Below are 25,052 nucleotides of genomic sequence, written 5' to 3'. Positions count from 1 at the left end.
CTGAGATCAGACAGGATCTGGTGCCTTTGGGCTATTTGGGCTTTACCTAGTGAATAACATTATCATACTTTTTCCATGCAATATTTATAGGAATCCACCTTATACAAAGTCAGAGCACTGGTTGACCATCCTGATGTTTTGCACACTGATTAGGTATTTAGAATTTAATTTGTGACCTTCTGCATACAAACCATGTACTCCTTCTACAGTATTTCTGTAATATTATAAGTGACCCATGCATGAGCCTTCTCCAGACTAAAAGTGTGGGATCCCAACAGGCTATAACTGAAACCTGGTTATTATGGAACATAACAGAAGAATCCAGCTAGATTCTGTGTGTGTGTGTGCGCGCGCGTGCGTGCGCTTGTTGGGTGTGATCTGTAGAGACATTCCCTATCTCAATATGTTCTTCCCTTTCATGCAGTTAAGAAACAAAATGACAAATTCTTGCCATTTGTTCAGATAACTTGAAGCACTTAACAGCCTGTGAAAATACAGCACCACCCCTATATATGCAGTACTCATATCCACAGTTTCATTTATCTATGTCCAATAATATATGTTATCTGTAGGCATTTATAGGTCCTTCAGCATGATGATATGGTATTCTTGGATCAGAAATCCTTAATTTGATAATTTCTATAGGGTTCATAATTATCTGTGTTTTCACTACCCACCAACTAATTCAAAGATAACAACTTGTCTGCGCAAATACCCAAGCCTTGAATACCAAGAAATCCTTAACAACAATCCTTTATACATGAGGTTCTCTGTATCTGCCAGATTCAACAGTCAATATTACATCAAGTGACCTTTCTATGTACAAATGGGCAAGTTGACCTGTAGGGGATTAAAAGACCTGTCTGCTGCACAGATACATTTGAATGTATGTATTTATACCATTACTATAGAGTACTAACATGCATAACAATAGAGAAACAAATGATTGTACAGAACCATCTATGAAAAGAATAAAGTAACTCATAACATACACAATGATCACGGTGTTTATATAGGTAGGCATATATTCCCATAGAAAGAGACGAAGCAAATGGGGCATTAAATAAACATGAGCTGTGCAACACAAAACACTTAAAAACATTTTATTTACCTTGCATTTAATATTTTCCATTTTTCTCTAAAAAACTTCCAAGCAAGATCTCTTCCATGTGGATTTCTAGCTACATGGATAATGACATCAATTGCATCCTGATCCAGGACAACTTCTGAATTTAGAGAGAGGTTAAGAAGCCTTGAATAATGGGAAAAGGGGAAAAATGTTTAGTTTTCACAAAAATAAATATTTAAACATCATGCTTTCTGACCAAATATTACAACATGGTTCCTGAAATTAATTCACTGGCTTTCTGTTTTCATCCAAAAAGGATAGAAAACAAGCTAGATTTTTAGTCACTTCTATATCACCTTAAATGTTACTATGAGTTTCTGCTAGCCTAACATTTAAATACATAGTTATTTTAAAGAGAAATTGAAACACATTGTTTGAAAGACATTATCTTCATGCAAACATTTCTGATACTCAAATACCTAGTCTCTTATCAGTATGCAAAGGGATCCTGTACCACCTTTGAGATTAACTGAAAGTAGTTCATAGCATATCCTTTCGTAGACTAAGGGTGCATTTACACCAGGCATGGGCAAACCTTGGCCCTCCACATGTTTTGGACTTCAAATCCCAGAAATACCAGTCCTTATAGACTGTTAGGAATTGTGGGAGTTGATGACCAAAACACCTGGAGGGCCAACGTTTGCCCATGCCTGATCTACACTGTGTAATCAATGCAGTTTGACACCACTTTAACAGCCATAGCTGAATGGTATAGAATCATGGGAGATATTTGGTGAATGCTATGATTCCATAGCATTCATCTATGGCAGTTAAAGTGGCATCCAACTGCATTAATTCTACAGTATAGATTCATCCTGGGTTAAGTTGCAACAAATGCTGCTACAAGATCTAATAGTTAATAGTTTCAAACAGAGCAATAAAACCTTTCTTGATAATGAAAATGCTTCCCTGTGAGTTCAGGCATCTGACTTACAAACTACTCATGGTTAAGAACAGGTGTGAGATCTTCGAAAAGGAAATTCACCCCTAAAGTTTTATCCCCAATCCTTGTTTCCACAACAAGACTTTTTTTCAAAATCCAATTATCACAGGGACAGAAAGTAAGGTGAAATCTTTTGCTGCACAGGCAGCAAAACAAATGTTACTGGGGTGCTAACCCTTCTCTATGCTGTCCAAAGCTAGCTTGCTCACCCCCCCCCCCCTCTATATATATACATGTGTGTGTGTGTTACACTTTAAAAATGTACCTGTTTCGACTTACATACAAATTCAACTTAAGAAAAAACCTTCAAAACCTATCTTGTTGGTAACTTAGAAACTGCCTGTAAACTTAGAAACTGCCTGTAAACATGTTCATGGGAAAAGTGATATTTTTAGTGATATAACAGTAAGAAACAAAATAAAGGATCAATGAAATTAGCAGACCTGTTTAACAAATTTCTGTCATCACTACATGTTAAAGCTTCTAGCAATATTTTCTTTTCTGATACTGCTGTAGTAGAGTGGAATTTCATCCAGATGAACTCCCAGACGTCCTCATCCATTAGAGAAACTCCTGTGCAGTAGACGATGTCTCTCACATTTAATGGTATTCTTTAAAGGGATACATTAAAGAAAATGCAGTATTACCACATTAAGAATAACAATAATATGTTCCAAAGACATATAGATGAACATGACAGCTAATCCTTCATTTCCATTGCTTTTGCATCCATGGATTCATCCAATCATGATTCAGAAAAGAAAAGAGATCTTAAGGATCTCTGCGGTACTCATTTGAGTTGTTTGCAATTTGATCCAGGGGAATATCTTATTACTATACCATTGTATATAATGGGACCTGAGCATCCATGAGTTTGGGTTTCCAGAGGGAGTTTTGGAACCAACCCCAAGCAGATACAATGGCTCTATTATATGTGTTTCTTTGTCTTGGTCTTGGAGGTGACAAAAATGGATGGGGTGACTCTGGGTTAATGTATATTGTTTAGTATTTTTTTAAAAAAAAATCCTTTTAAAGTGCTCACAAGGAAGTTTTCAATTTGGAGAAGAAATGTGTTATGTGGGAAGGAAGAGATGCTTGCCTTGTAAATTTGATTAAATTTTCCTGTCCAAGTAATTTGCAGAAGAGAAAAACTTATGGATATATTTTTTATTCTCTTTAGTTAGCCCTTCTGTGGGTTGAATAATTGTTTTTGGTGAAGAAGGAAGGTGTGAGAAAGGGATTAATGCTACAGAGAAGGGTTAGAGTCCTTCTGCTATTCCCTAAAACTCAAGATGAAGCAGTGCACAATAACCCGCTTCCTCGTGCATTTCAGTCTCAACTCTCAAATCAAACCCTGGACTGTCCTTTTAGGAGTGGCATCCAGCCCCCTATCCCCTCCCCCCAAAAAACCTATTGAGAGCCTGCTGGCAGTGCCCTCCCCTCTGTACAATACTCCTGGCATCAAAAATGACATCAGGATTTGGGAGGAAGGAGGAAGAGGGAAATCCTTCTTCCCCCACCACCCCCTCATGCACCATTTTCAAACATTAAGAGTACTCTGCAGAGGGGCCAATGCTGTCAGCAGGTCCCTCCGCTAAGTTTTTTTTTTGGGGGGGGGGGAATGGGGAGCTAGAGAGTAAGGTTGAGAACTCTTCCACTCCTTTGGACTCCAGGAGCCCAAAGAACTGGGATGGCTGTGGGGACTGACACCCAGGACAGTGGAAGCCATCCTGGGAATCAATCCCCACAGGCCTGGCACCTGGAAAGGTCCAGATCTTTTCAGGTGTCAAATTAATATGGAGTAAACTGGAAACATCCAGTTTTCTCTGCATTTATTTGCTTTTACCTGAGGTGTCATTTGGAGGTGTTGTTTGGACCAGAACAGAAGAAAATCTGGCACTGTGGGCACATCTATATGGACCACTTAAGTCAATTTCAAATGGGATTGAAGAAAGTAGTTTTGCTGTGCAGATAACTATGCAGGAAACCCTGGAACCAGTTTATGGTATGGAGGCAAATTAAGGGCTTTCTTTTCCCACCGTTTCATGGGGTTTGTTGTCTAGCCACTGTAGTTTGCTTAAAATTCCATTAAATGGTCAGTGCAGATGGAGCCTGTATCAAGAGCAAAACCAAGAGCATGTGGTAGAGCCATCTTTCCCACTGTTCTCTTGTGTTTGAAACAGAATAGGCACTACAAGTGTTCTTTCATGGAGCATCAAATTATTATTAATCCCGCTCCACAGTTAATTACATTTATTTTTAATCATTATTACATCTTCTAGGAAGGAAAAATGAAACACACATATAGGATTGATAATACTTGGTTTGAAATTAAGACACATGGAAGAGATGTAGGGGTGCTTTGAATGTGATTTTCCTGGTTCTTGGCAGGGGATTGGATTTGATGGCCCACAGGATTTCTTCCAACTTAATGATTCTATGATTCTATGGTATTAGTAGACCACAGGCTAAACACGAATCAGCAATGTAATGTAGTGGCCAAAAGAGCTCATAAAATTGTGGGCTGCATCAACAGGAACTGTTGTAGTAGAGCCTGTGAGTAACATTAAAAACAGTAGTTTGAGTGCCAGAAGGGGAAAAAGGGTTACTCGGGAGCAGGAATCTGATGATGAGCAGCAGGGAAAGAGGATCCGGGACATACTTACAGCACCTACAGATGAGGAGTCGTTTGAGGGATTCTCTGGGGATGATGGGTCAATCATTATAGGTGTCAGAAGGGGGAAAAGGGTTACTCGGGAGCAGGAATCTGATGATGAGCAGCAGGGAAAGAGGATCCGGGACATATTTACAGCGCCTACAGATGAGGAGTCATTTGAGGGATTCTCTGGGGATGATGGGTCAATGAGTGAAGGTGATAAAGGTGACCTTGGATTGGACTAAGATAAGAGAAGTGCAAGCTATTTGTGAGGAGCCAACAACTAGTGATACCATTATGGGGTTCTTTGGGGGTGAAGACTGGCAATCAGGAGATCCAACTGAGCCTTGGGGGGACCTAAGTCTTGACAGGAGATGGAGGACTTGGAGGGAAAGACAAGGGGGCTCACATGAAGAGCTGGAAGCAGCTGTGGGGGATAATGGTAGGGCGGCGGTCAGTTCATCTTCTGATGATGAGTTGTAAATAAAAGTGGGCTCAGGAGTGAGGGGACCCTGCAGAAGGCAAGGTGTTGGAGTGTGTTTGTGTTTTGGGTGCTGTGTGACTTTCTATTGCCAGTTTTGTGTTCGGTGTTGGTTTGGGATCTGCAGTTTGTATCTCTTGTTATTGACCCGGATTGGCTTCTCGTGAGTGTGGACTTCTCCCTTCCTGGACCTGGATCAGCTTGGCTAAAGACACTGCTTCAACGGACTCTGGACCTGCGCTGTTTTGGATTTCTCCCGCTTCGACCCTGGACTTCAGCTGACAACACTTCTCTTCCTGTGGCTCCTCCTTTGTTAACCAGTTGTGTACTGTGCCTTTTTTTGACCTCAGAATGCTTTGATTCATTTCTTTAATCCAACTAATCCAGATTATGTTCCTGTAAAGAATTTTGAACCAGGACTGGTTATTTCTTGAGTTTTGACCAGTGGCACTGCATTTAAGTGCCTTTGCGTCCTTTTTTGATTTGTTTTAATAAACTCTGTATTGAAATCACTTTTGAGTCTGGCCCTTTAAAGTGTCTGTAATTCTAACAGGAACATAGCATCAAAATCATGACAAGTAGCAATCCCACGCTACTATGCTTTGCTCAAACCTCTCCTGGAGTAATATGCCCAGTTTATTTTCCTATATCTTGCCTACATCAGTGTTAGGGGCTTGGAGATTATGATTGGGTGAAACATCTCCCTCTAAATATATTTCTGTTTTAAAATTGCATATGTATCAATTACATTTTTTTATGTTTTTAATCTGTATTGGTTTAAATAATTTGTAAATTGCCTTGAGTTCAATTACTGGGGGAATATCAATATATAAATAAATGAAATACTAATATATTTTTCACTGCAGAGGACCCTCAGTTTGAATTTGTTACAAAATGGCAAATTTATTTATTATACTTCCATTTGATCCTTAAACTATAGGACTTTATCCCTGTTTGCATGTATAAAATGTGTTAGTATTTTTTACATCTGGGTCATAGATTACATTGTCTAGCAATGAAAAGTGTACACATTTTATTTAAAGTCACTAAACCCTGCCTTTTAATAATTTAGATGATGCTCACTGAGCCTTTCCTATAAAGTGGGCGTTATGCTAGTAGAGCCTCTAAGGGACAAGAAGACATCTGGAAATAAGCAGGCAATTCCTTTCAGACAGATTGTCTCATTAGCTTTGAGTACCCTGAAATGCGTACTGGCCACTTCATATTTGGATATAATCAGAAGGACACGAGCATAATGTTCAGCATCTGAAAAAAGATGCATTGCTTCCTGCAATATGAAGAAGCAACTTATCTCTTTCCTCCAAAGTTTATCTCTATGGAAAATTAACCACTTTGTCATCCCTATCATCCTTTGTTCAATGACACATTTCTCATTTAGCATGACAAGTGGGATTGTTTGAATAGAAAGAAAGTTAGCAATGTCTGCGTCATTTGTAGCCTTGACTCGGAACACAAACATCACTGATCACAAGTCACTAACCTATATGTGTTGTTTTGCTTCTTGAATCACTAAGCCTATACAATCATTTCAGATCAGCTTCAAATACACTTCAGAATGCATAAAGTGCACTCTGTCGCATTATATAAAACCCCTTAAAAGGGGGAAAATGCCTAAGACAAACCAAAACTCACACCTATGATACAAATTACAGTACTATTGAGCAATTCTGAGTGAGGAGCAGTGGGAATCAAGTGGCATCTTCCACCACTTCTACAATCCTGACAGTCAGGATGGAGAGATTTGGAAAGACAGCTTTGCTAGGCTTTTAAAGCTCAGCAGGTTTAAAAAAAGCTTTCCCAATGAAAGCATTGGGTAAATGGGAATGAGGTTCCCCAAATGCAAATTAGATAGACTGCTGAAAGATCTAATCTGGACTTCACTTGACAGGCATTGGCTCCAACATATACAAAAATAGATCAGACCCCCACCCCCTAACTCAGTGGTTCTCAACCTGTGGGTCCCCAGATGTTTGGGCCTTTAACTCCCAGAAACCCTAAGCGCTGTAAGCTGGCTGGGATTTCTGGGTGTTGTAGGCCAATACACCTGGGAACCCACAGGTTGAGAACCACTGCCCTAACTGACAATGCTCAATTTCAAAACCTACCACTAATATGGAAATGAGCAGCATATTTAATCCAAAGAGCTTTTCATGAGGATAAATTGAAATGAGCCACTTTGCTTAATGCTATAGGTTTTGGTCCTCCAGGTGTTCAGTCCACAGAATTTCTGATCATTGGACAAGCTGGCTAAGGCATCTGGAAGTTGGGAGGCCAAAGCACCTATAGGACCAACAGTTGGAAACCACTGCAGTCTCCTCTCTGGCTACAGAACTCATGAGATAAGATCAATCCACATCCTAAATCCCCTTGGGAAGTAATCTGAGGAAATTAAGATCACTCTACCTAGCTACAATACTACAACCAACCTTATCTCAGAGTAAGTCCCATTCATTTAATACGGGTTTACATATCTATAAATATATACAGGATTGAATATCATTTAAACATTCATACTATTGAAGATAACAAATTGTTTGTTATATTAAACCCCTCCAGAGCTATCTAGTCTGCACTGTTCTTTTTTAAAGCAAAAGCTATGATAAATACCACAGAGACTGAGGAAACATTAACTTTTGAAAGCACCAGTACAGATGACTTTTATCTCAATACTGTTGTGATTTATTTAAACTTATTTATCTTGCTTAAGAGACATGGTGAGGATAAAAAATGCGGTGATTAAAAATTAAACACTTCATGAAAATGTTAAAAATTAAAGAGAAAAAAATAATTAAATTCATGCTGTGTCTTTTCAGAGAAATCTATTTTCCAATGATTAATAATAAAGCTTTACAAAGAGTTTAAGAATAATCTTTTAAGTTATAATTAATTAGTACATGCTTGTTCTTGTTTAAACCTAGTTCTAACAAATGGAAATACATTTATAAAATACACCCTTAATTATTTATCTTCTAGGCAAATGGTGTTCTAATTTCTTAAAATGTAATTGGATGCAGTGTTGGCAGTTCTTTGATTTACTGACACATTTCAAACTATTCAAGGAAACATTTAAGAAAGGAAATTAATCAAATTCCTATTTCAATTCAGATAATTTAGCCAAGCTAAGATGTCTATAATTACAAAATGGATGCATATAATACTCTCATAATAAGAGTTAACTTATTTCCAAAACTTCGTAAACAACTGGTCAATTATTCTGGGAGCAACACTCGTCCCTGGACTGTAACTGTCAGTTGCACTGTTTAGTGCTACCTCCTGAATTCTAATTGTTCTGGCTGACCAATATAATGGGTTATCTCGGTTTCTGCATCTGTAATGGAAAGCCTTACTGTTTCCATCTCCAAGCAAAATATGTGACTTTTTATGCTATGTTATGTTTGTAAAAAGTAGACTACACTGTAGGAAGTCTTGACCTTGGCTTCTCTTTGAATAAGCATACTCCAAGCTCACCTAGCCACCATCCTTCGTCATCCATATAGTTCTTAACTGCTATAAAATTAACTAAATGCACAATATTCTTTTAAGCAATGACTAGAGTATTATAATAAGCTGTATCTACAGCAGCCTTCTCTAATCTCGTGTTAGCTAGTTACAACATATTAAAACTCCCAATCACCTCTATCCAGGTAGTTGGTAGTGATGGCATTATACTCCAAGACATCTGAAGGCTGTCATGGTGGGGATGGTAGTTTTATAACATAACCCAGACAGATAACATCATATGGAATCAAAGGATTTGTTCTGTAAGGTTAGTTTTGGTTCTCTTAATCATTATTATCAAAATGAAATTATCACAAAATCTGTGGATGGAGCTGAGTATCTGTAAATTTCACTTAGGACTTCATCAGACACTGTGTTCCCTCTGTTTCTATACATTTAAAAAGCAGAATCCCATGGAGCCCATCACATGATGCAAGAGCATTCTGTGGGTTGCCCATGTGACTGTTTTTGATGTGTATAGAAATGGCAGGTTTGAAAGATGGGCAGAAATTGACCCCAGTGGTCTCCCTGGGCATAGAAATGGCTAAAAGCAGGTAATTTAACATGGGTTGGGAAATGCTGCATTTCTCCATCTTCAATCTGTTAAGATGATGGTTTATCCAGAAATGGGAGGCGACAATCCTGTATGGTGGGGATGAGTACATTCTCTGGCAGCTTTAAAGATAGGACATCATGGAATGCCACGGAAAGAAGAAGATTCCAAACACTTCCCCCTCTTGAGTCCCCATAGGGAGAGAGGTGGTGTATAATATATGATGACGATAATGATGATTATGATAACTGTGGGGTGAGGTCCTTAGTCAATACTACCTAAAAGTAGTCTAGAACATGTTTTTCTATCTGAACTTATCTGTCTTTCTATCTGAATCTACTTACTACCATAAAAATAAGAAAATGACCCCTTGGTGCAAAATCCCACTATAAGGAACTGAAAAAGGCCATTTGACACACACCGACATCCTGTGGCTTTTGAGAAAGAACAGTCATCATGGGGCTATTTTGCATAGTATATCTTTAAAAAATATTTCTGCATACCTTGAAGTTTCACCGAGCATGCTGAAATTGTGCTTTCTGACTGACTCTAGTTTGTCTGTATTCTGTCAGCACTCACTACCACCTCATTTGTTATGAAAAGGCATGATACTTCAGTGTTAAGAAAAAATGTCCTCTCTGATTTGAAAATGAAAAGCTTATATTAATCTTTTATGCTTGCATTGTTTCCCTAGACATATTGTCAGTAGTAACTCTATGCTTTTATTACCGTCTTTAGTATCATATAGAACAGATATATTTTTTCAGGCATGATCAAATTTTTCATATTCTGTAGAAAACTGAAGAATCTCAAACTTTGTTTTTACTTGGGGCTCACTGAAACTGAATGGATAAAATAAGTAACCTACATTTGGAATATTAAGTTACATTTCTGTTCTATATGTTTTGCCATTTAATTGCTTTTAAGTCAGTCATGAGATTCTTAAATTGGCAAATAACATACAGAGTTTACAGGATTCACCAAGTCTTTGTTGTATTCAACTGTCTAAAACAGAGGAGGTAACTGTCTTCCTAATGGCTGTGCCTTGACAATAAAACCCTCATTTACTTGTTACCATGTTAATCCTTAATCCTATTGGATTTATGCCTTGGGTCTACTTTCACAACACCAAATTCTTGATTAAGTTGTACTCAGCATACTCTTCTTTGTACTTAAACAGCTTTATTGATTTTACTGTAAGATTCCATTCCACTGTAGCAATGGCCTGTTAATTAACTAATTTCAGCACATTGGTTGCTATCTTCTTGGGTTCTTTGAAATTAGTATAATATATGACTAAATTTACATTTACAAAGATAATGTAGCCACAATTTCTTGGAAGTGACTTAATTGTTAAGGTTATATCTAGCACAGGGATATAAAGTGCTACATTTTCAGGGAAAAGTAGATTATCCAATTTGTTTATCTAAGAATCCCCAAAGCTCCCTCTGAGACTAATATTATTTTGTGGGCAGTTTTAAAATATTTGCAAATCTATTTTATAGTACGAGCTTACATTACAAAGCCAATTTAAGGAGTGAAGAAAACAAGCAAGCAATCATTATAATACAAGTAGTTGTGTGATCAGTTATGTGTTTACATGAATCAGATTGGTATATAAATAGAAACTGACTCTTAACAATTCAAGAATAAGAACTGTCCTACTGAATAAGTCCAAAACTCATTAGCTCAGTAGTCCATTAGTTTAACATAAGGAAAAGTACCTGATGTGAGGAGGAGTGGAAGGAAAGAGGCAATGTAGAGCCTGTCTCTCTGTGTTATTATTTCTGAATTCTTTCTGTCTTTTCCTACATCTCTTGAGGCATTAGTATGTGATTTTTTTAGCTTTGGATTTGTGCATGTCTTCTCTCTCACTATAATAATTTGTTTGCTATGTGTTTTTCACTTTGAGTCAGCCCCAGTTTCTCTCTCTGGATTTATATCTACATGTTTATTTCTGTCCTCTCACTTTCTCTTTCTGGGATTGGAATTATGTATTTCTATTCCTTTTTCTGAGTATGCATTCTGGGAAACGTATGGAGAAAGAGATGCTTTTCCCTCCTGTGAAATCAGTGTTTCAAGTCTGGTGATACCCACACAGCAGGCATCCTGTGACAATATCTGTAACATTCTTAAAATCCCAAATGCTTTCTACGACTCAAAAGGACTGAAGTCCCCATACTTTAGCATTTGAATGCAGCCATTATCTAATTTACAAGGCTATAGACAAAGCTCCATTTACATAGCAAGTGGCTTTATGCTGTGGTCAGCAACATTTTAATCATTTTTTATGACCATGATAATATGATATCAGTTTTTACCATAGAACTTGGTTCATCCATATTTAACTCAGATTCAGATACTACCATAGCAATCTGACAGCATACCTGTCATGAATAATTTGAAGCAGCTCTACAGTGAAATAACATTTGAATACTTGGTGACCAAAAATGGCCTTCCATCTCATCATTGTGTACTTTAAAAAATTAAAACATATTGACTAAGATCCTATTTGATGCTTATAAGCATAAAGTTCTACCCAAATACTTATGCAGAAGGACATAGAGCAGCATTTCTCAACTTAGGGATTGGGACCCCTTCAGTGGTCACAAGGGGGTTTCAGAGGGGTTGTCAAAGACCACCAGAAAACTTATATTTCTGATGGTCTTAGGAACCCCTTAGGCAGAGAAGGTTGAAGATCTCTCCTCTTACCCCTCTTTTCCTTTTTGGAATCATCCCAACAAAAGCCTTCCTTCACTGTGATTGGCCAGCCTCTCAGACAACCTCTTAGCCAAGGGGACGGCTGTTTCTCAGCCAAGTGGGGAAAGGAGAGCAGGCGGGAGGCTCACCCCAGCGAATCCCTTCAAGGCATGGGGGTTCTCTGTGGGAAATTTGGCCCAGTTTTATCATTGGTGGTGTTCAGAATGCTCTTTGATTGTAGGTGAACTATAAATCCTAGTAACTGAAACTCCCAAATGTCAAGTTCTATTTTCCCCAAACTCCACCAGTATTCACATTTGGGCATATTGAGTATTTGTGCCAAGTTTGGTTCAGATCCATCACTGAGTCTACAGTGCTCTCTGGATGTAAGTAAACTACAACTTCAAAACTCAAGGTCAGTGCCCATTAAACTCTTCCACTATTTTCTGTTGGTCATGGGAGCTCTGTGTGGGAAGTTTGGTCCAATTCCATCATCGGTGGAGTTCAGAATGCTTTTTGATTATAAGTGAACTATAAATCCCAGCAACTACAACTCCCAAATGACAAAATCAATTCCCCCCAACCTCACCAGTACTCAAATTTGGGCATATTGGGTATTTGTGCCAAATTTGATCCAGTGAATGAAAATACATCTTGCAAACTCGATATTTACATGACTATTCATAACAGTAGCAAAATTAGAGTTATGAAGTTTAAACAAAAATAATATTATGATTGGGGATCATCACCACTTGAGGAACTGTATTAAGGGGTCGCAGCATTAGGAAAGTTGAGAACCACTGGCACAGAGGATGATAATGACCAGTCAGATGACAACATGAGAGTCACCTGCTTGACCAATCAGTGTCTCTTGGGGTTCAAGCGCATCATGGTGCTCCCTAGTAACTATTGTAGAGCTGGAGAAACTGAATATATTTTTGCCCACAGTCCATAAAGGTACTTACTGCTTTCCAGCAGAAGTCACCAAGAAGATCCCTGCCATTACTGTTTGCAATTTTTCTTTAATAAGCTTTGTGTTCCAATAAAAATAAAGTGAACCTGTTTCGGGGGAAATCACTGCAAATCATAATGTATACTATTTTAGAGTCCATTTTGCTTCCAAAATTGATGCATTGGGGAGGTTAAAGGGGTTAACAAGGCTGAGTCTGAAGCTCAAGCAGAACGTATGGTAATCCTTTTAATTTTTTAGGCTGAGCCACTGTGCTGTCATAAGTAAGGAGTGTGAGTAATGTACTTCTTCACACATGAAAGAGCCACAGCAAACATCTTAATTTCCTGAAAGCAATCATTTCCATAGTACACTGCTAGAGATGAAATTCAGAAAAACACTTTAATTCAAAATATGGATTTAAACAGCTGTATGTATTTGTTTTAAGTGGTTTTGCTAGTTTTCACATAGCAGTGTAAGTTACGGAGCTTTCTAATGGTTGCACAGAGTTTTGCTGAATATCCAAACAAATTTATATTTGGATTCTTAAGGCTACTTCTATACCTCCTGCAGATGCTGCATAGATGCATAAGTAATAAGGGATTACCTGGCACACATTCTCTTCCCAATTCTCCCTTATCTTTGGTAACCCCACAATGCCTCTTAATCTCCATCCCTATACTGAACTGGCTGTTTTGCCACAGATGCTGCTGGTAATAGTAATAACAGCTGCATATTTAGAAGCTTTCACACCTGGGCATTGTAAGGGGGTAATGCTTATATTGGCCATAATGAAGGTCCAACCATGATTAGATGAAATTTGACATTATCAAAAAATCATACATGGTGTGCCATGTATCATTATAAGCTATTAACATCTTTGTAATCACAAGCTCGAAGATTCTACGGACTCCTTAATAGTTTATCAATCAATAATCATATTTTTTGTAGAAAACCTTCTCTTAAGTCTGAGCTGCTTCAGGAAAAGATATTATCAGTGGTTTGGAAAGAAAAAATGCTGCAGGTAACAGAAGAAATAAGTGGAAGATGTTTACTGAAAAAGAAAGTGGAGTTAGAAAGTGACATATTGAGAGTGTGAACAGACAGGTCACTTACAAAAGTAAAGCAAAGATGAGACATGGGTGATTATCAGATAGAACTATTTTTGCTTATTATTTATCCATTAATAACCAATTCTGTCTCTTCATGTTCCATTTCCTGATATATTCAGGTTTGAATGAATATTAGGAATTAAACAATACCATTCCAAAGAAGTCATACTTGTTAACTACGTCTGGATCCACCTACTGTTACCATTAGAATTTTTTTCTTTTTTTAAAAAAAATCTTTACCTCTTTTAATCTCAGTGCAATGTATTTTGGGGAAGGGGAGGGAGGAAAAAGCTGCAGTACTTTTGAGAAGGAAAGGTGACACATTTTCTTATATGCTTTACCTGTTTCTATTGCTGGAAATCCAATCTGAGATTAGAGTTGCTGCCTGCTGGTGGCAGTGCTTGTTACCAAAGCTGCAGGCCAGCATAATCACTTCACGGCGTAATTCCCTGGGTATCCCAAAAACAAGTAGCAAAATAGCATTAGGCTCATGTTAATAAATAGGTTTAAATATTTACAACATTCTTACAAGATCTAAACCAATATTTAGCAAAGGTAAATTTATTAGCAATGCTTAACAGTAAATCTTTAAAAGAGACAAAGCAGCTGAGAGAGTACATTGAGAATGTTATAAACTGTCAGCGACTGGCTTTAGAAATACAGCAATAACCCAAATGATAGAATCATAGAGTTGGACTGGTTGGCCATCCAGTCCAACCCCCTGCCAAGAAGCAGGAAAATCACATCCAAAGCACCCCCACGCAGATGGCCATCCAGCTTCTGTTTGAAAGCCTCCAATGAAGGAGCCTCCACCACACTTGCAGAGAGTTTCACTGGTGAACAACTCTCACAGTTATGAACTTCTTCCTAATGTTCAAGTGGAATCTCCTTTCCTGTAGTTTGAAGCCATTGTTCTGCATCCTATTCTCCAGGGTAGCAGAAACAAGCCTCCTCCCTATGACTTCCCCTCACATGGCAATCATGTCTCCTTTCAGCCTTCTCTTCTGTGGGCTAAACATGCCCAGCTCTTTAAGCTGCTCCTCATAGGGCTTTCTCTCCAGACCCTTGATCATTTAGTTTCCCTTTTCTCAACACATTCCAGCTTGTCAACATCTCCATTAATTTGTGGTTCCCAGAATTAGACACAGTATTCCAGTGTAGTCTGACCAATGCAGAATAGAGGGGTAACATGACTTCTTTGGATCTGGACACTATACTCCTATTTATGCAGGCCAAAAGCCCATTGGCTTTTTAATCTGCCACATTACATTGTTGGCTCATGTTTAACTTGTTGTCCACGAGGACTCCAAGATGATAAAAAAGCAATCATTCAAACAAGAGGTACCATTTCACAACAGCAAGATTCCAATGAGAATTTAGAAACAAAAACAATAATCATTTTAAAATTGAACAGTTTCAAATCCTGCTGATTACAATGGCATATATTAAAATATATGTAACCATAGAACCTGTGTTCCAAATGATGAGAATAAATCAGAAAAGTCAAACTCTCTATATTCATACTGAGTTTCTTTTTATCATTTTGTACAACTAATTTGCAACAGTTTAAATATTTATATATATAGATGTATAGATATATAACAGTACTCATGTTGGTATGATGCTTGAACAAAGGATTTGTCCAAATTATTTGTTGGCCATCCAAGCTTGAGATACATTGAAGCAACTTGTCTTAAAATATATTCCTGAAAAAGAGGAAGAAGAAAACCTTGCATTATTATTATAGTTAAAAGAAAGAATAACATACCCAATAGTTGTTACTTATCTGAAAAATACCCTGTAAAACCTACAAAACCCCAAATGTGTTTTTCTACCCAGATTTGGAAATTTGCTGGCCAGTATTGTGATATCCCCTCTTTTTCCCAGAACATTTCAATGTTCTATTCCCAATGGCATTTGGAATCACTTGAAGATCACCTTGTCAAAGACACACATTTGCCAAATTTTGTCAGTACTATTATAACAAGAAGTTTTAAAAATGTCTGGGATGGGATGTGATTCTATGTGGGGAGGCTTTGAGATCCAGTAAGTGATCCTACCAACAGAGGAGATCATATCAGCTCATATCAGCTTTTTACTGTAGTAGGGATGTATAAAATCTTTAATATTAAAAACATGGAGAAAAATGTTTCTCTTGAGTCACAAGAAGTATCCTGGACTAATGGGAATCTTCACCATTTGGGAATTATTTCTATTCTAAATCTGCAGATGGGATTTGTACAGAAATCAGCATTTTCTTCTCAACTATTTCTTGAGAAAGAAATGATTATTCCACCCAAAAGTATCACATGAAAATTTTGCACAGAATGTCTCAAACTGAATAATCTTCAAAAACTAGTTTTTGTAAACTTTTGTAAAGTTTCTAAGTTTACCTCTTGCTTCATTTGAGAAAGAAATTAACAAAAAAAAAACCCCAATTCCTACAATTTCACATACAATTTCCACAGGACTACAGGGAAAAGCTCTAGAATTCTGTTAATGGAAGGTTTCTGCCCATTGAAACAATACAGTACGGGACCCACAGCTTGGTGAGGGGTACAAGTAGGGTTAAGAATATTTAAGGGCCATTGATTTATATGGAACAAAGGTAAGTATAGTTTTAAAATGTATTTTTGAAAAAGGGGATTTAGAAATTACCTAAATACACTAAAGGCACCAGATCATGTCTGATATAATATGCAGGGCCAGCTCTTGTTAGTACTTAAATGGGAAATTGCCAATGAATATGAGGTGCTGTAAGCTACATTTCGAGAGGAAGGATGTGGCAAAACTACCTCTGTGGATTCCTTGCCTAAGAAAACCCTATGAAATTCATGGGGTCAACAAGCGACTTGAGGACACATACATACACACTCAACATTAGGTGGGTCACGCCTTGCTTTTTAAAATCTGTAATGTACACTTGACACAAGTGTAAAAAGCTGCTGCTGCTCAGACAGGCTAGTATTTACCCTGGCAGGCTACTCTTGACTTAAAAATGCATGTCTGAATAATGTCCATCATTAAACATTTATCAGTGACACATTTAGGCCACACACAGAGATGAAATTGATAGGCTTGGCTGTCTTTATATGCACAGATATGGCAAGACCATTATACAGGCACAGCCAATTGAAGTAATAATATTGAATAATGTGAGCTGCACATCAAGACAGGACAATTTAATGAGAACTGTATTTCAATGTCTTTTTGGTTATTGGCATTTTTAAAGGCAAAAGGTGTAACAAGTCTACTTGTGACCCTTTCACAAAAGGATTCTTCACTCCGTATGTCAAGCTGTAAAGTATGCCTTTGTCATAATTGTCATGCCATAATTTTCTCACCACTGGCTTCCCTTGTTTTTAGGTGAAATTTAAAAATGCACTTCTCATTATATTAGCAAAATATGAGTTTGAATAACTTATATTTACATGGCAACATATTCAGCTGCATGTTATGACAAGATGAAAGGAAATATGTGGTGTATTTTCCTGTGGCAGGTAAGTCATCCCTGCGACAAAAAAATGAATTTATTGTATCTTTGCTGCCAGCTTCCATATAATGAAGACAACTATCCAACAATATATTTTTACTATTCTTATTTACTATTTGTTTTACAGCAGCCAGACTACAGAAGTCAGCAAGAAATATATTATAATGGTTCTTCAATGTAGGCAACAGTAAGCTGGCAACCCAATTTTCTATTTAATTCAGCATAACATGGCAGGGAAGGAAGCTTATGCCTCATAGAATTCAGTGTCTATCAGCAATCGTTAGAAAGACAAAGGAAATGAAGGAAGCGAGCAAAAGCATTAATATACTTCTTGCTTCCTCCAGCATATCATTTTATTTTACTATGAGTGATAGTGGCTTTAAGAGAGAGAAAGCCCAAAATCTACAGAAAGTCCTTTGCATATTTTATCTGTTGCTGACTGGTTCGGATCCTGAATTACATTTAAATAAGACATTTTAAATATATAGTATTAGCCATTCAATTTGCACAGTACTGAACATGTAAAATTTATAGCAGTGTAATTCAGTTCGTAGTGCTCCTAAATTACAATCTGGAGAGGGAGGGAGGGAGTGTAGCTCAGATCACATGTCCTGTTCAATCCCTGGCACCTTGATCTGAGACAGCTTCTTGGTAAAAATTCAGACATCTGCTGCCAGTCAGTGCAGACAACACTGAACGACACTGAAGGCCTATATTCTGACATATTATAGGTTCCCATGCTCCTAGCTTGTAGCACTCTTTCATATAGGTTTGGGCAATTTCTGAGAAGTTTGCAAACATACTATTTCTGAACCCAACAGGAAATATAATACTAACTATTGCTAAAATCAAATGAAGGTGAAAGTTTGCTTTGTAACAAAATATACAAGGAGCACATACCTTTTTAAATTATGCTTCCAGGACTCTTTTTAAAAAAATAATGAATATGTTCCTTGTTTCAAAGCAGAAATGTGCCCAGTCCTAACCCCAATGAAATTCACTAGTGCCACTGAAGGTAAAACACACACACACACAGGGGCATAGATTACATTTTTTTTTCTTCTGCTTTAGTTTTACCACTCTCCAGGAAATCCTTTTTTTTTTAATCACAGCTTTGTGTATCTTGAAAATCTACAACTTTTTGTGCTGCCTTTTGAAAGTTAGGGTTCCATGAAACATGTATTCATTAGTAATCTAATCTACTGCTTCTTAAACTGTGTGCATTGACCTCAAATGGGTCCCTTTAGTTCAATACTGGGGGTCAATAAAAAAAATGGCAACCATAAAAGGTTTTTGAATGCCACCTGGAACACATGTGTCAAATGCAAGGCCCATGGATCAAATTTGACCTAATGTATCATTTTATATGATCTGCAAGGCTTTCAATGCCAGGGCAACATAGTTAGATTTATACATTCTTACAATTACAAACGGCCCTTTGAAGGAAACCATAAGGTTGATGTGGCCCTTGGTGAAAATGACCCTGACCTAAACCGGTGCACAAATCTGTTAGCAATAATGTGCATTGTTTACAGTGAACTCTGTAGAAATTGCTTTAGCTGTATGTCATAAAAAGGAAAATAAGCCTGTTTAGTGAGCCTTGCAAATGCTGGTTTATTATCAATAAATGTTTGATTTTAAATATCTATTTTATATACAAAAATTTCTTGGGCTGAAAGGGGTCACGAGTGGAAAAAGCCCTCATATAATCCTTGATTATAAGGGGAAATGAAAGATAAATTTTCTAACTGAAACAATGATGGCAACATTACTATTTACACTGAACAAATTTTGTGATAATTTATATTTAAATATTTTGGGGTCTACGAATGTGATAACTCATTAAATATTACTATTCTCGAATGAATTAAACTTATAGGAACATTAAAATAAGGACAAAAACAAAGAAGACACCAGCCACATTAAGCACTTTGAAGTTTCATTGACTGGCTGTGGAGTAAAAGTTCATGCACCTGTTTAACCTCTCACTGAAACAAACAGGTATTAAAAGTGCTTCATTTTATTTGATTTCTATCCCAACTTTTTTTTTTTTGCAGAATTTGGCCCTTCTGAATCCCACCCTACTTTAATAAGTCTTTAATAAGTCTTTTCTACATAAACAATATTTTACATATTAAATGTGCATTTATTTCTAATTAAACCTTTTTGTTACATATTAAACCTGCATAATTTGTCATGGGATATTTTGTAATGGGAAATGCCATTTTTCCAGCCAAGCAAAGTATTCATTTATTCTTTCAAGTTGTACTTTCAAGTTGATAATTTTGTGACACTATTAATGAATGATTTTTCCTTTTTTTCTTTTTGTCTCTCTATTCTTTTCTGATTGTCTGTTCTATTTCTTCTATACACAATAAAATAATTAAAACTCAAAAAAGTAATGAATGATAGCACTCATTTGTTCACTAGGAAGAAGAGGATGTGCTTTCTCCTCTTCTGCATTATGTAATCAGGCTAATTAAATAAATAATAAAATTAAGGTAATTAGTTCAATTAGCCCATAACTAGCATGACTATCTCCATTTGGAAATGGACTTTCCAGGAATGATAGCAATAAAGTGCAATTAGGATAAACCCTGATTGATCAATGGCAATTTACCAGAATGGACAACAAGTTTAATGGATAGTAACAGAAAAGATAGAATAAACTATAGCTTTACATTGAAGATGTTGTAGTTTTCTGTGCGATCCAGCAACTTATCTAGTGGATAAAGAGCGCGGCTGGCAGCATGCCAAGGCAGGAACTCCTTTTCCTTCGACAGGTATCTGAGCAGCTCTAGTGGGATATTCTGAGGCAAATAGCCAGCTCTACACAATTAAAGAAGTAGTTGTTAATTATTATTTGGAAAAAAATGTCTCAGGTGTCACTAGAAATTCAGGCATACTTCTCTGTAAATACATAGAAAGAAGGAAGTGCAATCATTTTGGAAGATTTTATGCCTAACAACAGCAAGTCAACAGTCACAAGCACACACTACAAACAAAACTTTACAGGTTGTCACAGGCAATTAAGAGAAACTGATTCTGGCAGCATTTATAATTTTTAAAGCATGTTTTCCATTAAAAAATCTTCCTCTGGCAGACATGCAAAATTGTATTGCTGAATCTTATCAAGCGATGTTACACGAAATAGGCTGCATTCAGGCATTTGTCCACAATGTCATAAATCAGTTCAAAAAGCCTCTTAGAAAATTCTTCTCATTACACAGTGACTTTTATGCAGAAATGCTGCCACGTTAAATCACAATTCCTCATTATTTCTGAAACAGAGATCCAAAGGGGGTGTTGTGGCCATATGTTCCTCCTCTGTGCAACCTCCTCCTTGCTCCCATGGCTTGTTGGGTTTAACAATGAAATCCTATCTTACATTAAGATAAAATATTCCTGTTATATCTGAACCAAAAAATGCTAAATTAACATTAAAATATATATCAGATACATGCTTCGTGAAGTCAAGGATGAAGACATGGGTTCCATAAGATGGCAAACTGAGAAGTAATGTTAAACTGGAAGGAAACCAAGCCCTATGAGGAGCATTTGAAGAATCTAAGTATGCTACATCTGGATAAGAGAAAAAAAAGATGTGTTTATAACCTGCAAATGTCTGAACAAATTTCATGCAGAAGATGGAGGGTTTTTTTAAGTGGGATGACCACCTTCCATGGATGCATTAGCTCTAGATTTCAGCACTGGCTGGAAGCTGGAGTAGGTGACCCTTGGTTATCTTGCTATTCCACAGTTCTATGAAATAGTTAGAGTGCTAGAGTGTTGTGTGGTTTCTAGGCTGTATCACTGTGTACTACCAACATTTTCTCCTCACGTTTTGCCTGCATCTGTGGTTGGCATGTTCAGATCCTCTGAAGATGCCAGTCACATATGCAGGGAAAAACATAAGTAGAAAATGCTGCTAGAATACGGCCATACAGCCCAGAAATCGCACAACACTCCAGTGATTCCGGCCATGAAAGCCTTCAACAATAAGTTAGAGTTGCATTGTCTTTCTCCAGAAGAAAGGTTTTTAAGCTTTTTCCTTTGAGCTTTTGTAATAAGAATTTATATGACAAGAAAATCTTTTCATCAAATTGAAGCCTTTAAGGTCTCAATGTTCAAATTTACCAAGATAAAAATAGAGGGATATTGTGGTTTTGTAAATCTTCAGACTTTGCAATGTTAAAAACCTCAATTGTTTGGTGAAATAATCACATCAGTGTGAAAATACTGGAACATGTTTTACCAGGTTTTTTTATGTATTTTAGATTGTTGCTTTGGAGACAGGTTTGCATCAATTCAATATCCCTTTATTTATCTAAACAAAATTTGAAACCACATCATTTGAACCTCTGAAACATTTGTGCTTTTGGACTAACATTTGAGCTTTTGGGATAACACATTTTAATGATTCACAACCAGAGAATGGACCAAAAGTGATTTTTTTAATATTCGGTGGTCCGTTTCAGGGAACCAAAAGACTCAGCAAAACTGATCAAGAGGGTCAGATATATCGGTTACTGGAGAGGATGGAGTTATGTCTGCATTATACCTGAAGCAGGGGCCAGTCATGGGGCTTCTGGAGAAGTTCTTTCAGCATCTTTTCTCCCTTCCCAGCAGTGGAAAAGTTTCCTAGGCTCCTCCTTCAAAGAGGGCCCTGCTGGAAACTCACTTTCCCAACAACACTTGCATGAGGCAGGCATTGAAAAGTCTCTGAGTTCCTCTTGGAGCATGATGGGAGTTGGAGTTTTCTCTCTCTCTGTTTCTCAGTCAATAAAAAGCCTGGTTATGTCCATGCTATGATTGGTTGAAAATGGACACATCCGGAACTACAATTCCCAGAACCCTCTCTTGTGGTTTGTCTATTTTAAAAAATGTTATGGTAAAAACTTAATTCGAAAAAATCAGTAGACTGGTGAATTGTTCAGAAACTTGGCAGGCCTGCAGTTGTATGTGATTGCATTTTGCTGTTATAACGTTTTAATTGAATATGTTATATGATGTTTTTAGTGATTGTTTTGTGATTTTATTGTTGGAAACCGGCCCGAGTCCCCCGATAGAGCGAAGACAACCGTTATACAAAATTGCTAAATAAATAAATAAATAAAACTAAATGGGGTCTAAAAATGAAGTAGGTTTCATACAGATAGACCTTAAAATGACTGAGGATTGAGCCTTTAAATGTTCTCATTGTAGCCAGTGGATCAAATTTTTGCTGAATGAAAACAGCAACACTCCTCCTGATTCAAGTAACTTCCCTGTTCCGTCTTCCAGGAGCATGGTTTGTTTTACCTTTTAGCTGCATGGGATAGCATTATTTTGCATTTCCCCAGGGTTGCTACAATTTCAGCTGCGCCCTGAAAGTTAACAGCATCAGAGGCTGGAAAGTCAGCCTGCAGGCCCTTTTTGCAGCTATTAGTTTAGAAAGTATCTCTTTGGGTTAGGAGTCCACCTTTTTTCCTGGGCTTAAGATCTCCATTTTGGAATCTCCCCTGCCTCCTTCTGTAGAGAAATAAAGCTTCAGATGTGCTGTTGGTCAGCTGGGTAGCTCTGAAAAAATCATTGTAAGTATGATTGAGTGGTTGAGTTATATAGACAAAGAAGCTAATTGAGATAGGTAGATAGAATAGCAATTGAGTTATAGATAGCAATTGAGATATAGAAAAGTTATTGAATATTATTGAACAGTACTTCATCTCCAAAGATAACCTTGAGCTATAGATAGGGAAAAACCTGTTTTTCTAATCGTAGCAGCTCAAGGTTAGGATGAAAGGATCCCAGGATATTTTCTACCTTTTGGGGAAGAGTTACCTCAATAACTGAAGAAATAAGAAAGAAAGATCATTTCTATGGTTTTACCAATTGACTGTTTTGTTTGTAACTTTGACAAGCTGTGCCAAGTCTGCAAGGACTTTGAGAAATAAATATTCTGTTTTGTGTTCAAAACCTGTAGTAGCCTCAGTTGCTGGGAATCTCAAGCTTCTAAATAAAGACCCCCGCGGTCCGCCCAGACAAAGAGAGAAGCACATCTTAGTTTTATTTTTATAGCATCTGGCTGTGACGGCACATTCCAGGTAAACAGAATGAGGGGTGAGCCAGAAATGGACCCTGAAATGGCATGCCTTTTGGCCAAATTGCACACTAAAGACCTTGCAAAACTAGAGTTCTTATAATTCCACAACATTGAGCCATGAGCAGTTAAAGTGGTGTCAAATTATATGAATTATACAGTATCAATGCACACCTAGTCAAGGCTCACAAATTGTATTATGATTTAGCTATAAGAGGTTTTATATATCCTCTTTTAAGGATGGCATGATAGTTTAGACCCAAATTAATAGTCAGCATTTTCATATTTATTAGGTTAATACTGCTAGCAAACAGTGGAAGACTTAGAATTCCATTAGCCAGTAAGGAAAGATGGCAATTTAAAAAACATTGGACACATTTTTGATATCAGAATTCTATGGATAACCTCTGATTAACTAACCACAAAGAAATTTCTTTCCTTCAAGCCATAATATCTTGAGGCTTCCATTATTCCACCCTGGTTGACACAAACATTAATCTTTAAATTACTTAATAGTCATTTTAATGTATAGCAGCTCTCAGTGAATTAGCTATATAGTGTTAAAGGAGGCATTTGTGTGTTTTGCAAATGCTTTTTGACCTTGGTTTGTTCTCTTTCAATTGAACCCACAGAAAAGATCCCAGCACATTCATTTTCCCCTTAGGGACAAAGTACCAAATGGTACTGTAATTGCCAAGGGAAAATTATTACTCCATTCCGAATTATTTCCCTCATAAATCCCAAACCAGTCAAACAGACTTTGTCACAAAAACAACAGGGTTGCTGTGGAGTGCTGCAAGTCCCACTCAGAATCGTGTCATAAATTCATGAGCCCAACATCAACCACAGCCATTTTGAGATATATTTAAATCAAACTTAGAAAACCCAAGCTGCCCACAAACTGTCTGACAGTGTTGATATGATGGAAATGAGGCGATTTAGTTGCCACAGCTCTACAAACTGCTTGGCATCATCTGTTTGTTTCATATGAAATGTAGAAGACGTGACCAGGTTATTACTGTTCAGATAGTTCCTACATGAGGATGGAAAATAAGGGCCTACACCTGATAAGATCTGACAGGCTCAAAATTGAAAATGACCTTAATGGATTAAAGAACTGGGCAAAAACTAATACAATGAATTTCAAGTGGGAGAAATGTAACATAGTACACTCAGGCAGAAAAAAAATAAAATATACAGGTATAGGATGGGCAGCATCTGGCTTGTCAATAGGGCTAGTGAAAGGGATCTACAGCCTCATCACACTGGGGTGTGAATCCATTTTAAATCAGGTTTCTGCCTCCTGGAGAATTCTGGGATTTGTAGTTTAGTGAGTTCCAGGACTGTCTGGCTGAGCAGTTTAAAGGCCCCTCCCTAAACTACAAGCCCCAGAATTCTGCAGGAGGCAGAATCTGGATTTAAAGTGGATCAATGCTCT

The 25,052-nt window shown here is 37.3% G+C and overlaps 1 protein-coding gene across 1 annotated transcript in view; it reads right to left on the bottom strand.

Moving 5' to 3' along the window:
* Positions 1 to 25,052, bottom strand: part of TRHDE (thyrotropin releasing hormone degrading enzyme) — a 283,101-nt gene that overhangs the window by 5,896 nt on the left and 252,153 nt on the right. The window contains exons 13-17 of the mRNA XM_067469097.1: positions 20,217 to 20,364; positions 15,651 to 15,748; positions 14,384 to 14,491; positions 2,516 to 2,683; positions 1,112 to 1,252 (exon numbers count right to left, since the gene is read on the bottom strand). Of these exons, the coding sequence (XP_067325198.1) occupies positions 1,112 to 1,252; positions 2,516 to 2,683; positions 14,384 to 14,491; positions 15,651 to 15,748; positions 20,217 to 20,364 (663 nt within the window). The remainder of the gene's footprint in view (positions 1 to 1,111; positions 1,253 to 2,515; positions 2,684 to 14,383; positions 14,492 to 15,650; positions 15,749 to 20,216; positions 20,365 to 25,052) is intronic.

This window comes from Anolis sagrei, chromosome 5 (assembly GCF_037176765.1).
Source record: "Anolis sagrei isolate rAnoSag1 chromosome 5, rAnoSag1.mat, whole genome shotgun sequence".
NCBI classification, from domain to species: domain Eukaryota; kingdom Metazoa; phylum Chordata; class Lepidosauria; order Squamata; family Dactyloidae; genus Anolis; species Anolis sagrei.
This window is presented reverse-complemented; position numbering and strand designations above follow the sequence as displayed.